Below are 18,733 nucleotides of genomic sequence, written 5' to 3' on the forward strand. Positions count from 1 at the left end.
ATTAAGCTTATGTCTATGGTTTCTCCAAGTTCTAATCGTTATAAGCTTATCAATCGGCGTAATATGGGTAAGTACACGTCCTAAAACTCCTATTTTCACCATCGTAGATTTCTATGTCCCGGCGTTAGATTTCAAAAATATTACTTCTCTGGGAGCTATCAAGAATCTCAGTCTCTTCGTCAACATGGATATCTCGAATCCTAACAAAGGAATCGGCATCTATTATGGTCAAATGAGATTGACATTTTATTATGGTGATGCAATTGTTGGGGTGAGTTCCATAGCTTCTTTCTATCAAGGCCACAAGAACACTACTCGGAGGGAAGTTAGAGTGACCGGTGACCAGAAGTTGTGGAAATGGGCCTCCAGGCCTGTTTTGAATGGAACGGTGGAATTGACTGTTGGCTTGGTGAGCCCACTTAGATACGAAACATTCAAGTTCAAGTCAAGGCCTCACCTGATGGAACTGAAAGCCCATGTTCCTCTTGGTTCGGATGGGAAAATATATGGGGTAAAGAACATCAAGCTTAATCATACTTGTTATTCCAATAAGATCTGAAAGCTTTTGCCCACTGGAAATAGTATGTAATAATATAGATTTTTCTGTTAAATTTAAGGTCGGCTTCTCTTTTCCTACTTCATACTCATGTACCAAACCCGGTTGGTTACGATCAGTTTTGATCGGGCTTAATCATCACCACCAATTTAAGAATTTGACACTGTTTAGGTAATTGGGATTTCATAGATCAGACGTGGACACGTTTATTTTGGTTGGTCAGTTACTAGTTCATAATTAGGGTATGAACATGCTAGGCTAACTGGGCAATTACTGGAAGCTACAATCAAATACCAAGAACCACCAAATCATAATCAATATAAGCCCGGTGGACCATTAACTAACTAGTAGGTCTGGTTTCGGGCTTTATCTGGTCGGACCTTATAGTGCAGGCCAGCTCAAGTAAAAAAGTCTTGGTTGGGTTGGGATGGGCTTGGGCTTTCCCTATAGATCCCAAGATTCCAATCCTATCCCTATAACGAGGATTGAGTTCTCTTCAACCATCTGTTCAGGAAAACTTTATCCTGGTCCAGTCCACGGTTTTAACGAACTGCTTCACTGCTCACAGTGACACATAAAGTCCCTAAATTTATAATTAAAAAAGTCATCTAATTCCCCAAAACCCAAAACGCGTAGACTCTGCCTCAGCCCCTCAGGTCCTTTCCCCTGCGTTTCTCAGCCAAAAACCTTGGAGAACCACTTACCGCGGCTACTGCTCCTTCACCGTGGAAATCGCCGGTGGTACCTGCGACGGCTGTAGCCCTTAGGTATCTCTCTCTCTCTCTCTCTCTCTCTCTCTCTCTCTCCCCTTGTGTGTGTGATTTCTGTTATACTTGTTCAGATTTGCCGACTTGCCGTGGAAATCCTAGGTTAGTGTTCTCGTCTGGAAGATTTCTTTATCTTCAGAGGCAAGTCTCTCTGTAATTTCTTAATCCATTTACGGTACAGTAAAGATGTTAGAAATAGATTATGACTGGACATTGATGATGCTTCTGCTTCTGCTTCTACTTCTATTTTAGTCTGTTATGCTATGATCTGCTCCTACACACCTGTAGTCCTGTATAATTTATTTTTTTTAGTTTTTCCTTTTCTTGTAAGTGTTAGCTCTTTTTCTCCCCTGCAAGGCTGCAACCGCAAGTCCAGTAGTCCACTAACAAGCAGGTGATTATTTTGGAATGTGGCTCCTGGTGCACGGTCGTGTAGGGATGAGATTTTATTTTTCTAATGGGACATTTTTTTTTTTTTTTGTTTAAATCAGAATCAAACGCAACACGCTTAGGGTGGGACCCACAAACTGATGGGTTGACTGGGTTTGTTGATTATGGTCTAGTCTTTCTGAGAAACGGACTTGGGGTGGTTGCTTTCAAAATAATGGATATTGGTGCCAACTGATTAGATGAAAATCATAATTTTCATTTATGAGGTAAACTGTAACATGCTTTGAGGAATCGGATCGGATCAAGGCTGATATCAATCTGGATCCACCGGATTGGAGGGAAATCATAATTTTTATGATCTCAATCGAATCGGATCAAGGCCGATTCCTCAAACCATGGTTCAGTACACCTAGCTTCATAATGGGCCGAGGCCTTAATTTGACCCAAATATTTCTTTCAAGGGAAAACTACCAAGATAGAACAGTGCCATGAAACATGTCAAGAATAATTGCTGGTGGACATGCCATCCTTCATTCCCTCCTGCTTCTTTCCTGCTTCTGAATTTTGTTTTCCAACTATTGAGTGGTTTCTTTTTCATAAATATGTGAGAAAAGAAAGTGCCACCAATTCTTGCGCACACCCTTTCACATCCCACCTGTGGATCTCACACTAAATCTCCTCCTTAAATGCCCACCAATATTCTAGGATTCGTAACCCTCCCCATTGGTGTAAAACTGCACCTTGACCTCGCCGCGAACCCTCCCCTAAATTTATATTACACATTCTATGATATTAACTTGTTGAATGATGTATTGCCTGTTCCATAGTAAATATATGTCTATATTTTAGTTATCAGATTTGGCTAGGGTATGCCGCCAGTATACCCAAACCCATGTCTCTCTCTCCCCTCTTTCCCTGGGAAAATTCTCCCATTCCAATCCGCCCATTGGTTGAACTGTTAGATCCAAAAAATCTGACGGTATACCTAACTTCCTTTTATTTACTATGCTCACAAATTCTCACTTACTTTTTTTTTTTTGGGTAGAAACACATTCTCACTTGCATCTACCTTTATTTGTGGAACCATAAGCCAGTATCACTTTCACTGTGGACTGTGGAGCCCCGTATCAGAAATGTGAAAGGAATCAGATTACCATTGCTGATAAAAGAAGCAAACATAGTTCCAGTGTAACACTACCCAAGAAGAAAAGCATCCCAAATATTCCTCTTTTAGACTCTCTCAACAGACCAATCAGTCAAAAAGAAGAACAACTCTGCTCCTCATCATCATCTTCACATCTTCACATCTTCACAAATATGTGCGAAACTAGAAACTTTTATCTGTGGCTTCTCCAAGTGGTTGTCCTCACAATCATCCTTTTCCTTCTTCTGTGGTTTCTCTTACCTCCCAGAAGCCCAAAATACACCATTATAGACTTCTATGTTCCAGCCTTCAATGAAGCCATGAACACCACCACCTCACCAGGCCAAGAGATATTGATTCATAACACAACCATTATCTTTCACCTGGAAATAGAGAATCCAAACGAAGACTATACCATTACTTGTGACCTAACAAAGGTAACACTCTACTATGGCAATGATAGTCTTGGTGAAACCACATTTCAACAGATTGTGTCTATGGACAAAGGGGAGATTGTAGAGAATGGAATGGTTAATGGAGATAGACATCTACTCCAGAAAGCAGTTTCAGGGGCTGTTCGGAATCGGACAACAACGAAGACGATGAACATGGAATTGAGGATGGGTTTGGTGAATAGAATTAAGTATAAAATGTGGTTTTGGAAGAGCAAGCATCATGGGGTTAACATGGAAGGGAAAGTGCCGGTTGGGAAGGATGGAAAGATATCTGCTAAGAAGAAGAGATTAAGGCTTTATCGTGTTAAGAAGAAATTCAAGAAATGAGTCTTCTTCAAGGCCTTGCTATGGATGGGATCCAGTAGTTTTTTGGTTTCTGGTTTAGTTTGTGTTTTTATTTTCGTAGTTTGTTAGATCAGTATGAACTGTGGATTTGAGAAATGAGATAGGGATTAAAACTAGGTTCTTTTTTTTTTTTTTTTTCTCCAACTATTGCTATGATTTTTGCAGTAAATAATAACTAAATATTCATTGGCTTATTGATGTATAATATTATTGAATATTATAAAAATAATCAATAACCAAAGAACAAAACTAGTTGAAGGAAAACACGGTCTTGATGTGAGTATCATGTGACCCCCTCTCTCTCTATATCTCTCCTCTATTATATGGTGTCGATGGGCCACAATAAATAGACATTTAGGAAAACTCAGTCTATAATCAAATATAGGGAATATTTTATATGCAGGTCTTTGAACAGAGAAGCACACTTTCTTCGACTGGTGCCTCCCAGTTTAATCTCAATAGGATGTGGTGGCCTAACCCTCCTTAATTCCTTGTACATATGACTTTTTTCCAGTGGGATTTTTTCCCTTGCTGATTTCGATTAATGGAATTCAGTGTTTTGTTTAAAAAAAGAAAAAAGATGAACATATTTCATATGGTTCACTAATTTGAAAGGCAGTGTGGCCCTGTGCCAGTCAAGGGCCATTGGAAACACATGAAAACATTAATAATGGTGCAAGGGGCCACACTGCCCTTGCCTTTAAGGCTCTTTCTTGCCCCTATGAGAAAAAAAATAATGCTAGGCTAAGTAAACTAAACAATATTGCCAGATATGATTTCAAATTGGAAAAAAGAATATGAAGCTAGAGAGAACACTACTTGGCCACATGGCACTGTACAGTGGGCCGATGGGACCATGCGTCAAAGCATAGTGGGGCAAGATAGTCATTTCGCTGCCACGATATCTATCGCTGCGCACGATCCGGTAGCATTGTTTTCTCCAAAATAATGTTTGATAATGTTTCTGCCGTTTCTGTTTTAAGAAACGGCAGAAACATAAATTTTCGTTTCTAGAAACAGAAACGGAATTGAAGGTGTTTGATAAGTCATGTTTTTAGAAGTCGATAGTAACCAATGAAAGAATGGCCATAAGTCGTTTCTAGAAACGGCGAAACAAGTTGAACTTGTTTTTCCTTGATCGTTTCTTGAACCATAAATAAGTAAAAATTTCTATTTCTATTTCTATTTTTGAAAATAAGTGAAACGGAACAGTTTTATCAAATGTTTTTTACTCCGTTTCTGTTGTTTTTAGAAACAGAAACGGTAGAAATGTGTTTCTTGAAATGTTATCAAACGGACCCTAAGTTGTTTCACAACTTCCCCTCCCTCCTACCAACGAAAGAAAAAGTGGTTTCCACCCCCTGGCCCCGCTACTCTTTGCTCTTTCTTTAGTCATTATTCGGCTTCTTTGTTCTCCAGCTTACTCCATTTCTTTCCTTCTTGTATTTTTATTCGTAAACAAACAAATGTCGGAGTCAAAGAACCGCTGCAGGTGTTGCGTGAGCTTCATCTTCACAATAGGACTCACCGCTCTGTTCTGGTGGCTCAACCTGCGTTCCTCTTCACCCACCTTCTCCATCCAAAACTTCTCTGTCCCTGCCCTAAACACTTCCGCCAAAACCAAAACCACCACCACCACCACCACCACCGTAGCCATCGATTTCAGAATCCAGAACTCCAACAAGTACGAGGGAGTTTACTACGATGCCCTCAACATCACACTCTATTATTCCCCAAACCTAAGTTTCCCCGTTGGGAACGCTTCCATATTTGGATTCTATCAAAGGCATAAGAAGAAGGCCGTGAAGGAGGTGACACTTCACGAGGTGAAGATTCCTTGGGGAGCGGCGGCGAGGACGGTTTCGTCCAACGGTACGGTGGGTTTCAGGGTGGATTTGGCGACGGCAGTGAGGTATAAGGTCTTTGGGTGGAAGACCGGACGGCGGCAGATGAAGGTGCATGGTGATGTCAGTGTGGACAACCTGGGCAAGCAAACATACAAGAAACAGATCAAGCTCAGATCGGCCGCGCCTAACCGCGACTCTCACAGGCCCCGGTTCTGGGGGGTTATGGCTCTCCTCTTTGTTTTGTTGAGTTCAGATCATCATCTTATGTATGACTCAAGGGTGTAAGTTTGGTCTCCAAGACTCCAACTTGTTCTGGGCCGCCCTGAGTCCAAACAGGGCCTGTGCTAAGATTTTCTTAGCTCGAGAGCCGGTTGAAGTTAAAAAACGCTAATCCTAGGTCAAGGTTAGACCGAGTTTGGATTGATGTCTACACTCATGCCCAATCTAACCTGGTCCTGAGTTTTAATTATGATTTATATAATATAATTTAGAGCTGTCACCTATCCTTCTATTTAGAATAATAAAATCTGGCTCATTGATTCTTATACTTAATTTATACAGAAGTTTTTAACTTCATTAAATATAAAATTTTGTAATTGATTCTACTATTCTATATACTTCTCCAATGTGACCCCAACCCCGACTGCAAAAATAGGTCAATTAGGCTATGTTTGGCAATCAAGAGAAGAGAAGAAAAGAAAAGAACAGAAGATTTTCAAAAAAAATTGAATTTGAGGAGAGAAATAGACACATAAAAAATATTGAGTAATTATTCTTTTTTGTCTTATTATATCTTTTATACTATTTTATTTCCTTTTTTTTTTCTTGGTTACCAAACATAGCTTTAGAGTTAACCTAACTTTGGTAATAAATCAGGAACCTGACCCAACCCGTCCCAATCAGAGCCAATTTGGGTAAGGTTGGGCCTGGGCACGAACCCAACAGGATTGGGTTGAGTCTGGATTGAGTTTTGGGGACATAGGGTTGGGATGATGTCTTGAAAAACTTAACCGAACCCGACCTTGTTTCACCCCTAACAATATAAGTGTAGATTTTTCAAAATATTCAAAGGAAATTAGTAAAATATAGATGTACCTTTTAGAAGTTCACATACACATAGAGGAGCAGCATTCTTTTCATATCATGTAAAAGAATTTTGCATGGACTATCAGTTTTTTTACATAACAAGATTCTTTGTGATATATAGTTGTTGGTCCATATATTCCTTTGGGGGTACTGTGTTTGTAGTGGTAAGAGGTAGACCTAAAACCTTAGTGTTCTTGCTGTGTTGGCCCTAATGCGAGCAAGGAATGATTTGTGGATAAAATTTTGATTCTAGATCTTCACTGCCAATAGAATATCGGCCAATAGAGCGCAAACCCATCGTTTGCTATTTTGAAAAATCCCTCTAAGAATTGGAATACCCATATGTATTCTGTCACTGTATATATGGCAACTTGGATCTCAACCCCTCAAAAATTTTTTTTTTTGGCAAGAACTCACAAAACCCTAATTTTATTTATTGACAACCTTGTCAGTAGGAAAATCCTAAAAATATTATATTAAAAAAACTCCAGCTAATGGTGATAAAAATACCACCCCTATAATTTTTTAGCACCAGTTAATTACGAACTTAGATCCCCTGCATATATGTTCACCTTCATGCATGTACATCTCGTGTGCCACCACATGTCCCTTTTATTTCAACAAATACCCTTTAAATGGCAGCACCTGAAGCATATGCTGACCACACCTCTAAAAGCAAGATTTCTTGTAGTATAACTCAGTGAATAGCAGGGATATGCAACATAAATACAGTAGATGTTTCTTGAAATACCCAATTTAGAGCTCTGGAACTACTTATAATGGTGATCTTGGAGGTTGAGGGAAGGGCTTTCTTTGATTTTGGATACAAAAGCTTATTGAGAATCGTCCGTGCTCTCATAATTTAAGAATTAGAAGTATTGCTTAAAACCTTAATCAAACTATAATATATAATGGTTTAAGTAGTAGATGATGGAATTTACATATATTCATACTTGGTGATTAGCTAAATCTTCACTCTTCACCACAGCCCTATTCCTGATTAAACTGTGGAGATGGAGGTCCATTTTGGATAACTTTATGCAGTCCTAGAGAGTGTGGGTAGCATTTGAATTGTCTCCTCCTTGATTGATAGTAGTGATTACTTGAACTAAAGGCAATATGGCAAGTACTCCTCCCTCCTATCCCTGAAAAAAAGGACGTATCGAGTGCACAAGGCTCCCACATGTGCAAGGTCCCGGTCACTACTCCTCCCTCCTATCCCTGTTAAAATAAGAACAAGTAGAAACCATAATCCTTTCCTGTTATCCAAATTAATACAATAAAAAATGCACATAGCAAACACTAATTTTGAAGGAAATGAGGACTTACCAAGTTTCATAGCCTTTACTATGGTTCATATTCCTCATTGAGCACACCAACTTTAAAATAAAGGTCTCTAATCGAATGTAACTCTTTGACCACATCATTCATGTCCATTCGATCCCATGGTGATTCAACTGAGCATGAAACTCCAATTCTAATAATCAAATTAACGCATTCTTTCACTCTATCCTTCATGCATCTTCGACTTGTAGTGATGTTGGCTATAGTTGACGTTATTGCTTCTTCATCTTCTTCCATGGGGAGAAGTGATATGTCAACGATAGCCATCACTCCATCATGCAAAGCCATTTCTGCCCACCAATGAAGATTAAAGCTATCCTTAAACATTTCATCTGTGGGTCGCTTCCCTGTGAACATCTCTAGCAAGAGAATCCCATAACTATAGACATCACCGTAAGTTGAAACATCAACACTTGCACCATACTCTGTAATTTATCTTCTTAGGTTAGCACTTTTTAAGGAACAAAAAAATGGACCTAGGTAAGTACTTATGTAACTAGTGAAAATAGGATCAAGCAAAGTATATAGATATAAACTAGAAGAATAACATGAAATGGAAAGGAAAAGAAAAAAATGTGAGATAAATAAACAATATTAGATTTATCACATTAGATCAATAAAAGAGGAACATTACCTGGTGCAATATATCCAATAGAACCCTTTAATCCAATCGAACTTGTTTGAATTTGAGATCTACCAGTGACTTTTGGAAGAATTCTTGATATCCCGAAGTCACCCAAATGTGCAGTCAAATCATCGTCAAGAAGAATATTGCTTGGCTTTAGATCACAATGAATAATTTGAATATGGCAATGATGATGAAGATAATTCAATGCGGTTGCCATATCAATGGCAATATTCAATCTTTGAACAAAGTTTAAATGTCTTTGTTCACCTTGAATATCATTTGTATGTGGATGCAACCACTTATCCAAATTTCCACCAGGCATGAACTCATATACCAAAGCCTTAAAATCATTTCCTTCAAAATCTACACTTGAGCAAGATGTAACGATTTTGACAAGGTTACGATGCCGGATATTTCTAAGGGCTTCACATTCAGCCATGAAACTCTTTGAAGCACCACTTCGTCCATTATTTAGGACCTTTACTGCAACAATAGTTTCCCCATGATTAAGAATAGCTTTATACACAGAACCAAAACTTCCCACTCCAATCAAATTTGTTAAAGAGAATCCATTGGTAGCTTTAAGGAGTTGGGCATAAGAGATCTTAACATGTCTATCTGCAATTGAAAATGTCGAGGATTCTTTCCTTTCTTTTCTTCTCCGGTAGGTGATGAAAAAAATTATCATAAAAATCAAACATAGAAAAGCCCCACAACCACATACAATGATTATCATTAGCTTGAAAACTTGAGGTTTGTCATCTTCATTTGACTTTTGAGTCTGACATGCTGATAGATGAAGTCTTGGTATACCTCCACATAGCTTACTATTTCCAACGACTGAAACTTGAGTCAAATTTCCAAAAACTCCTTCTACTGGTACCTCACCCTCCAAATGATTAAATGATAAATTTAAATTTTGTAGAAACTTAAATGTTTCCAAATATTTTGGGATAAAACCAGAGAAATTGTTGTGTGAAATATCTAAATCTTGAAGACCTCTTAGAGAACCCAGAGACAATGGTATAGATCCTTGAAATGAGTTATCTTCCATATAAAGGTGCTCTAGGCTTGTGCAAGAACCAATGGTGCTGGGGATTTCTCCAGATAACTTATTCTTCGAAACATCTAGGATTCCAAGATTGATCAATTGACCCACTTCGGAAGATAAAGAACCAAAGAAATAATTCCTACCCAAGTACAACTCTATTAACTGCGATAAACCAAATATCTCTTCGGATATGATACCAGTGAAACTATTGCCCGAAAAATACAAGCGTAACAAATTTTTGCATTTTCCAATACTGGAAGGTATTTTTCCATTCAAGAGATTATTTCGTAAATCAAGCTCAGTCAATGATGTCAAATTTCCTAGAGTAATAGGAATTGGCCCTGTGAATCTATTGTCATCTAAATAAACTCGATTGAGCATTTCAAGCCTCCCAATTGAAGTTGGAATACTTCCTTCTAGATAGTTTCCAGATAGGCTCAAGTGTTGTAACCTTACAAGGTTGTCTATTCCTATTGGGATATTTCCATATATCAGATTATATGCTAGTGAAAACCTCCTGAGTTGAGTTGACAATTTTGCTATAGAATTGGGAAACAAACCACCAAACTGATTATCACCCAACTCCAAAGTTGTTAAACTAGTGCAGTTTATCAATGTATTTATAAAACTCAAGTCATCAGCCTCTCCACTTCCCAAAAGATTGACAGACATTGTAACCACTCTGAGTTCTGATAAGCCTCCAAAATGAAGAGCTACCTTCCCAGTAAGCTTGTTTTCTGGAACAGAAAATAATTCGAGTTTCGATAGATTTGACATCGAAATTGGAATCGATCCATGAAATCGGTTATTTGAAATTGAAAACCAGAACAAATTTGGAAGATTGAAGCCTAAATTTGGTGGAAGACTCCCATGAAGTTGATTATAACCAACATCAAAAACACCAAGTGAGGAAAGATTATAGAGTGAAGGAGGGATAGTACCAGACAACTGATTTCCACCAAGTACAAGAATATCTAATCTTGTCATTTGGCTAAGAGCATTTGGAATACTTCCTATAAAACCATTGCTTGCTAAAGAAAGGATGTGAAGAGAAGAAAGATTTCCAAAGGAAAGTGGGATCTGTCCAGTCAATTTGTTGGTATCAATTACAAGTTCTTGAAGCTTTGACAAGGTGCCTAGCTCTATAGGAATTTTCCCCACAATATTGTTCTCAGATAAATAAAGTTCTTTAAGGTTGGAGCAATGTGATAAGTTAGATGGGATTTCCCCTTCAAGGGAATTGTTGAATAGATATAAATAACGAAGTCTGTGTAGAAAACTTACTTCACGAGGGATTTCGCCATGGAAGCTATTGTTTTCGAGTGATATTACTCGAAGGAAGCTGAGGTTTCCTATTTCTGGTGCCAAGGATCCCTCCAACCCCTTAGACCTTAAATGCAAGGCTTTAACCCTCTCTGGATGCCTGCGACCGCCACATACTACGCCGGACCACTCGCAATAGGGGATAGAGTCATTCCAAGAGCTCACAACATGAAAGGGATCATGGGTTATGCAAGCCTTGAAGGCCAGCAAGGCTAGTCGATCATCAGTTCCATTTGATCTTGATTGTGAATGTTGTGCCAAGCTCATGCAGCTACACCAGAGGAGAAGAATGGCTTTAATGAAAGTGGACAAAAACACTAATGTAAAACCCATCACTGAAATTTGATAGCTTGAGTTGCAATTTGAGTCTTAATTTGTTGCATGGGATGGTTTTTATAGTGTTTGTCAGATTAACAACGTACACGCCATGCTTGACTTGATCATTAAATTTGAAGGAAGAGTTAGAACTTAGAACTCAAGGGCCCTCAATTCATAAATCCATTCCCACAGAGTTCTAGGTATTTGATTCCACAAGTCCTTAGAAAAAAAAATCAGAAGAAGGATGGTGTTTATAGTGTTTGTCAGATTAACAACGTACACGCCATGCTTGACTTGATCATTAAATTTGAAGGAAGAGTTAGAACTTAGAACTCAAGGGCCCTCAATTCATAAATCCATTCCCACAGAGTTCTAAGAAGAGACGAACTCAAGAATGTTCTAAGGTATTTGATTCCACAAGTCCTTAGAAAAAAAAATCAGAAGAAGGATGGTTTTTATAGTGTTTGTCAGATTAACAACGTACACGCCATGCTTGACTTGATCATTAAATTTGAAGGAAGAGTTAGAACTTAGAACTCAAGGGCCCTCAATTCGTAAATCCATTCCCACAGAGTTCTAAGAAGAGACGAACTCAAGAATGTTCTAAGGTATTTGATTCCACAAGTCCTTAGAAAAAAAAATCAGAAGAAGGTCTCTAGTTCACACTCTTCAATCTCTGCCGTGAAAAATGGGTTTGTTTTTCATATAAGGGAGAGGGTTGGGCATACCTGTGGCTTTCAGTAGGTATGCACCAATCACAGGGTTGGATACAAGAGGTCAAAGGGTTCTTTACATATTTTAAGAAAAAAGAAGTTTTTATATGCGAGCAATGAGATTGTAAGGGTGTCAATTAAGAATGGAAATCAAAAACCCCCGGTTTAGAATCAAATTGAAATAAATTGATTCAATTTTGATTCAAAAGTTGGAATCTTTTTTTGGTTTCATGACTAAAACCATTGAACTCCAAATTACTTATTTTCAAACTCAATAAGAAATCGAATAAAATTATATTATTTTTTACTATTTCAATAAATGTGGATAATAAAAGTTTTCCCTTTTTAATGTTTGAAACAAGTTTAGTTGATTATGACACTAACAAATATGGGGTTATTTTGTTGGTGAAGATGTAAGAAGTTGGTCCAAACACCTAAAATTTATAGGACCTAAACTGATTATGAATCTGAATAAAAAACCAAATACGAAGCTGCATAAAACCCGAATGGAATCTGGTTTGATTTTTTGTTTTTAAAATGTGTTCTTATTTTCAGTTTGATTCAACTTTGAGTTTCTGCATTTTGTATCTTAAACTGAACCATAATTGAATTAAATAATTGAAACCGAATCAATTGACACTCTTGAATGAGAGAAAGAGACAAAGAGTAATTAAAGCTCCTGAGTGGTATGGCCTCTAACATAATCAGACAATGAAACACCAATTGTAGAGTTCGATCATCAGTGGCAAGTGATGAGGCAGTGAGCATCCAACGGCTGAGGGTGCATGTCCGACCCCTCCTAGTCTTTAGATGCTCATTGCACCTCACCGCAAAGAGGATTTTTTTTTTATCCAATTGTAGGATTGAACAGATTTCTTTCTTTAGACTTGGAGAAACATAACTATATCATTTTCTTTCTTCCATTTGATTTATAGAGGTGATTTGGTGGTCTAACATCTTCCACGGTACCTCGTAGAAGTATTAAATTGAGTTATGATATAGTCTCGTCAATTACAAACACAAAACTATTGATGAGAAGGACTCATGAATGAGCAATGGTATAGTCTCGTCAGTTACAATATAAAAGCATAAAACCATGGAAGGGAAAGACTCATGAATGTTCAAGGCAATCGATGCTAAAGTTCTTACAAAAGAATAAGGAAAATGTGGGGTATGTTGGGTATGTCACTGGAGTAGCACCCACTGTGTCTATCTCTCTCTTCCATTTTTGAAATGACCCCATATCTTTCTTGTATGATACTCCATCATGTGCCCCATTGGTGCAGTCTGCTAATTTATCGTACACTAGTGTCATTCCTATCCCTCTTCCTGGTGGCATTCCTATCCCTCTTCCGAAAGAAATAGAAGAGGTTCTCTGGTCTTTGCTCTTAAGTTATACAGTGTGAAATGGGATGGTAGTTTTTCTTTCCAATCCATGGAGTCAACAGAAAATTGACATGAAAGGCCCACATAAGGCAAAAATCTTTTGCTGTAGTAAACAAGGAGAAATCTCATTCCTATTAACAAAAGAATTGAAAGAGGAAGGAATGGTATGACCCACGAATATTGATATGTATGTTCCATAAGTAAGGTAGACAAATAGATATTGCTCATTGAATTTTGGTAAAACCTTGTATATGGTATTTATGTAGAAAAGATAAATACAAAGAATTGAACCTATACAAAGTAATTAAGTCTACATAAAGAAACAAGACAAAAGAGATATTAGAGAGTATAACAGGATCAAAAGAGATATATATTACAGAATATATAACTATATAGAACTAACTCCTTCCTTTAAACTCGAGATGGTGATTGAGAAACCATTTGAAGTTTGGCTATAAGAAATGGATGATGCACAGAAGTTCGAGCCTTAGGGCCCATTTCATAATATTTCAAGAAACACGTTTATGCCGTTTGTGGCAAAAACAAAACAAAAAACATTTGATAAAATTGTTTCATTTCACTTGTTTTCAGAAATAGAAATTGAAATTTCTAGCTATTTATGGTTCAAGAAATGACCCATGGCGAAACAAGTAGAACTTGTTTAGCCATTTCTGGAAACGACTCGTGGTCATTCTTTCGCTAGTTACTATCGACTTAAAAAACATGACTTATCAAACACCTTCAATTCCGTTTCTATTTCTAGAAACGAAAATTTATGTTTCTGCTGTTTATTGAAATAGAAACGACAGAAATGTTATCAAACGGACCCTTAGTAGTCGATGTTCTGAGGAAATTTGTGGCAAAAAGAAATGTTCCTTGAAAAAAATAGTGACAGAAAAAATTACAGTCAAAACTTATTAAATTCCATGAAAATACTAGAATGATGGAGGCTTGGCTAGAAAATGAGCTAGGTTATTCCCAATGTGCCGCTTTTTGCCCTGAAAGTCATAAGACTACTTCATATAATGTATAAGGTTTCGCTATATATTTGTAGCGAGGGTTCTTTCTCTGTAAGAAATCTAAAAGAGGTGTGAGGATGAGCGCTATAACCCTAATCTCCATTAATAGTGAAGTAGGTCTCATCTCATTGTGGACATAGACGTAGGCAATCTTGTAGAACCACATAAATCTTCATGTGCGATTGTTGTTTGCATTTTTCATTCATTTGTTGCATCGTTTTAGGTTTCGGTTTCTATAGTTTAGCATTTTTCTTTGTGGGTGCTTTTGTTTGCCTATGAATAGATGAATGCTCTGATGTGTTTGCTGTTTACATCAAAATCTTATTTTTTGTATCCCTATTATGTTGGGAAAAATTATATTGTTTCATGAGTATTAGGTTAAGGGAATTGAAAAATAGAAAATAAAAATTAAAAAATAAATTATATAGGGAAAGGGCCTGCAATTTTTTAATTTTTTTTTGAATCAAACTGAGCTAAGAAACAGAACCTACGAAATCAAAACTACACCATTTATTTGCGGTAATTCCATTTTCATACCTTTTATGATTAGGGTCTTAATTCAACAAACCACAATTCTACTCTATGTACTTGTACAAGTGCCGTTGTTGAGTAAAGTTAATTGGGGATGTAAACGGATTGGATTTGGCTTGGATTCACTATTATCGAATCCGAATTCATTTACCAAATGACATATTCATATTCGATTCATATCCGATGAAATTTTAAAAACTAATATCATATTGAATCCAAGAGTTTATTGGATATCTGGATATTATCTAATCCGATAAACTAGCGGATTAGTAAACCAATCTAACCTATATCCATTACGAAATTTTGACTCTAATTACTTAGTCATTAGGAATAAATTGCCGCCAAGTGCCCACTCTTAGAAGGTGCCCAAATATTATCAAAATATCCTTATAAAAGTTGTTACAATAAAGGTAATATAGTAATATATCATATATTTTTTAAAAATTTAAATTAATCATATTTTACAATCAGATAGTTAATTAGCCAAATATTTCAATTCGAGGTGAAATATTTGAATCCAAATCCAATCATCCATTAGACAAACCCAAATATTATTCAAAAACCAAAATTTTGGATTAAAAAATCCCTAAACGGATTCAAACATGGATCGAATATATATTTTTGACTATCAATTTACATCTCTATTCGCTATTTAAAGTATAGGGGATAAAATTATCCAAAACACTATTTTAAAGGATCGATATCCGCCATGGCTCTATAAAACAAAATAGATTGGTTAGTATCAGCTGAAATGGACGGGGATTAGCATTAACCGATCCCCAATCCCAATCCAAATGTATAGTCTAAAAAAAGTGTAAAATTATAATGATGAGAGAGAGAGAGAGAGAGAGAGAGAGAGAGAGAGAGAATTTCTAGGCCCATATTTTTTTTTTTTTTTTCTCGAACCATTAATAGATTACACTTTACACTTTACAGAAGAAAAAAAAGGATTAATTGGATAAATAAAATTAAGAAAGCAATTTAGGAAAAGAAATAATGACCTTTCCTTTCTCGGACTGAGAGTTGAAATTCTCTCTACTCATTCTCCAATCTCTTCGCTTCCTTCCACACAAATCAATGTCGGAATCGATGACCTGCTGCAGGTGCTGCGTCAGCTTCATCCTCTCGGTTGGACTGACCGCTCTCTTCCTCTGGCTGAGCCTCCGTCCTACCTCACCGACCTTCTCCATCCAAACCTTCTCTGTTCCTGCCCTAAACACTTCCGCCAAATCCACCCCCACTACCAACGTTTCCATCGATTTCAGAATCCAAAACTCCAACAAATTCAAGGGAATTTACTACGATACCCTCAACATCACTCTCTATTACTCCCCAAACCTAACCTTCCCCATTGGGAACACTTCAATAACTGGGTTCTATCAGGGGCATAAGAAGAAGGCCACCAAGAAAGCAACCCTTCAGAAGGTGAAGATTCCTTGGGGATCGGCGGTGAAGACCGTTTCGTCAAACGGGACGGTGGGTTTCAGGGTGGATTTGGTGACGACAGTGAGGTATAGGATCGTTGGGAGGAAGACCGGACGGCATCAAATGAGGGTTCATGGTGATGTGATCATCGACAAACAGGGCAAGCAAACCAACAAGAAATCGATAAAGCTGAAATCGGCGGCGCCCTCCGGCGGCGGCTGCTGCCACCGGCATTGGTTCTTCAGGGTTATGGCTTTACTCTTTGTTTTGTTGAGTTCAGATCCTTTTCAATTACTATAGTGGTTACTGATCTCCATGGACACTGCTTGGAGGATGAACAATTTCTTGTATTTAGTTTTACTTGAACAATACTGTAAGAAAAGAATTTCTTCTGAATCCATCCTAATCAATGAAATTTTTTTTTTTTTTGTCTCTTAAATTTAAGTTGCAGAGTAAGATATGCATGCTGAGATTTTGATACTTAATTCACAAAACTAGACTAAGCAATTGGATTTTGGTTGGTTTGTGCAGGATGGAATGATGGATGCATGGCTCTCTCTTGAAATCCTCAGCAGGAGGAATCAATTTTCAAATTTCAGACTTGAGTGGGGAAAAAAATCCGTGGTACTAATTTAACAGATTTTATTCACCAAACCCAAAATTAAAATAAATAATAATATTTGATTTGAAAACAGAGTATTCATAAAGAAAAACCCAAGGGTGTATGTCTGCCTCCGCCCTCCCAGCCATTGAATGCTCATTATACATCATCGCTCATCATAAATTTTATTTTTTTATTTTATCCAATTGTAAGATTGAACAGACTTCTTTCTTTAAACTTTGAAAAACATGACTATATTTTCTTTCTTCCATTTGATTTATAGAGCTGATCCGGCGGTCTAACATTTTCCACCTCGTTGAAGTATTAAATGAGCAATGGCATAGTCTCGTCAATTATAATATAAAAACACAAAACTATGGAAAAGAAAGACTCATGAATGAGCAATGGTATAGTCTCCTCAATAACAATATAAAAGCACAAAACCATGAAAGAGAAAGATTCATGAATGTTCCAAGCATCCGATGCTAAAGTTCCTAAAAAAGAATAGGGAAAAGATTGGGTATGCCATTGGGGTAGCATCCATTGTGTCTATCTCTCTCTTCTCTTTTAGTAATGATCCCATATCTTTCTTGTATGATACCCCATCATGTGTCCCCACTGGTGCAGTCCGTTAGCTTATCGTATACTAGTGGCATTCCTATCCCTCTCTCGTAAGAATAAGAAGAGATTCCCCTAGTCTTTACTTTTAAAGTAATACAGTGTGAAATGGGATGGTAGTTTTTCTTTTTCCAATCAACGGAGTCAACAACAGAAAAATGACATGAAAGGCCTAAATAAGACAAAGATCTTTTGTTGTAGTCTGAACAAGGAGAAATCTATTCCTATTAACATAAGAATGGGAAGTGGAAGGAATGGTATGACCCACGCATATTTATGTGTATGTTCCATAAGTAAGGTAGACAAATAGATATTGCTCATTGAATTTTGGAAAACCATGTATATGGTACTTATGTAGAAGGGATGAATATAAAGAATTGAACCTATACAAAGTAATTAAGTCTACATAAAGAAACAAGACATGCAAAAGAGATATTAGAGAATATAACAGGATCAAAAGAGAGATTACAGAATGTATAGCTATATAGAACTAACTCCTCCCTTTAAACTCGAGATGGTGATTGAGAAACCATTTGAAGTTTGGATATAAGAAATGGATGATGTATAGAAGTTCGAGCCTTAGCAGTTAATGTTCTAACGAAATTTGTGGCAAAAGAAGTGTTACTTGACAAAATAGTGACAGGAAAAGTTACAGCCCCCATTCGAATTACGTTAGGGGGTCTTTCGCTTTTGCCAGATCTAGAGAGATACTATGAGTCCTCCGTCCCAGATTCCATCACCGCGACCATCTAGTTCACTGGTACTACCAAAAAGTCTTATGCTTACGTTACTGTTACTGATGTAAGTATTATATCGGACCACGAAGACCCCGGTCGTGCTTTTGGTTTCCGTTCCCATCATCATATTGATGATAAATCTCCTCGTGCTCTGCCATAAGAACTTGGAGTCCGTATCATGGTGAAAGTCAAAACTTATTAAATTCCGTGAAAATATTGGAATGATGGAGGCTTGGCCAGAAAATGAGCTAGGCTATTCCCAATAATGTGCCACTTTTTGCCCTGAAAATCATTAGACTACTTTGTAATGTATAGGGTTTCGCTATATATTTGTAGCAAGGATTCTTTCTCTATAAGCAAAATAAGAGAGATGTGAGGACGACCATTGTAACTCTAATCTCCATTAATAGTGAAGCAGGTCTAATCTCATCATAGACATAGGCAATCTT

The 18,733-nt window shown here is 37.3% G+C and overlaps 4 protein-coding genes across 9 annotated transcripts; 3 read left to right on the forward strand and 1 right to left on the reverse strand.

Annotated features, from left to right (window-relative positions):
* Positions 1–1,109: 1,109 nt before the first annotated feature.
* LOC122091076 lies at positions 1,110–3,851 on the forward strand. 6 transcript variants are annotated; one of them, XM_042660902.1, is made up of 3 exons: positions 1,110–1,323; positions 1,398–1,425; positions 2,808–3,851. In XM_042660902.1, the coding sequence occupies exon 3, from the start codon at positions 3,031–3,033 to the stop codon at positions 3,637–3,639; it is 609 nt and encodes a 202-aa protein (XP_042516836.1). In that variant the 5' UTR covers positions 1,110–1,323; positions 1,398–1,425; positions 2,808–3,030; the 3' UTR covers positions 3,640–3,851. The 6 variants fall into 6 exon arrangements, with proteins under 6 accessions (XP_042516836.1, XP_042516835.1, XP_042516834.1 ...); XM_042660901.1 differs by lacking the exon at positions 1,398–1,425 and having other exon boundaries at positions 2,759–3,851; XM_042660900.1 differs by lacking the exon at positions 1,398–1,425 and having other exon boundaries at positions 2,804–3,851.
* A 1,272-nt stretch (positions 3,852–5,123) lies between these two features.
* On the forward strand, positions 5,124–5,789 carry LOC122092329 (protein NDR1-like). The gene has a single exon (XM_042662647.1). The coding sequence runs from the start codon at positions 5,124–5,126 to the stop codon at positions 5,787–5,789; it is 666 nt and encodes a 221-aa protein (XP_042518581.1).
* A 2,148-nt stretch (positions 5,790–7,937) lies between these two features.
* LOC122092330 (probable LRR receptor-like serine/threonine-protein kinase At3g47570) lies at positions 7,938–11,269 on the reverse strand. The gene is made up of 2 exons (XM_042662648.1): positions 8,569–11,269; positions 7,938–8,359 (listed from the first exon to the last, which is right to left on the reverse strand). The coding sequence occupies exons 1-2, from the start codon at positions 11,267–11,269 to the stop codon at positions 7,938–7,940; spliced, it is 3,123 nt and encodes a 1,040-aa protein (XP_042518582.1).
* A 4,606-nt stretch (positions 11,270–15,875) lies between these two features.
* On the forward strand, positions 15,876–17,047 carry LOC122092443 (protein NDR1-like). The gene has a single exon (XM_042662765.1). It carries the CDS (start codon positions 15,981–15,983, stop codon positions 16,626–16,628), a length of 648 nt encoding a protein of 215 aa, XP_042518699.1. The 5' UTR covers positions 15,876–15,980; the 3' UTR covers positions 16,629–17,047.
* Positions 17,048–18,733: the final 1,686 nt, after the last annotated feature.

The sequence above is a fragment of the Macadamia integrifolia genome, chromosome 10 (assembly GCF_013358625.1).
Source record: "Macadamia integrifolia cultivar HAES 741 chromosome 10, SCU_Mint_v3, whole genome shotgun sequence".
Classification (NCBI taxonomy): domain Eukaryota; kingdom Viridiplantae; phylum Streptophyta; class Magnoliopsida; order Proteales; family Proteaceae; genus Macadamia; species Macadamia integrifolia.

Excerpts from the sequence above, each read along its gene's own strand:
- LOC122091076 (XM_042660897.1), top strand. The coding sequence starts at position 1,587 with ATGATCTGCTCCTACACACCTGTAGTCCTGTATAATTTATTTTTTTTA. Across the intron at positions 1,718-2,807 it reads AGTAGTCCACTAACAAGCAG|TATCACTTTCACTGTGGACT; the intron begins GTGATTATTTTG and ends ACCATAAGCCAG.
- LOC122092329 (XM_042662647.1), top strand. The coding sequence starts at position 5,124 with ATGTCGGAGTCAAAGAACCGCTGCAGGTGTTGCGTGAGCTTCATCTTC.
- LOC122092443 (XM_042662765.1), top strand. The coding sequence starts at position 15,981 with ATGTCGGAATCGATGACCTGCTGCAGGTGCTGCGTCAGCTTCATCCTC.
- LOC122092330 (XM_042662648.1), bottom strand. The coding sequence starts at position 11,269 with ATGGGTTTTACATTAGTGTTTTTGTCCACTTTCATTAAAGCCATTCTT. Across the intron at positions 8,360-8,568 it reads TATTGGATATATTGCACCAG|AGTATGGTGCAAGTGTTGAT; the intron begins GTAATGTTCCTC and ends GATAAATTACAG.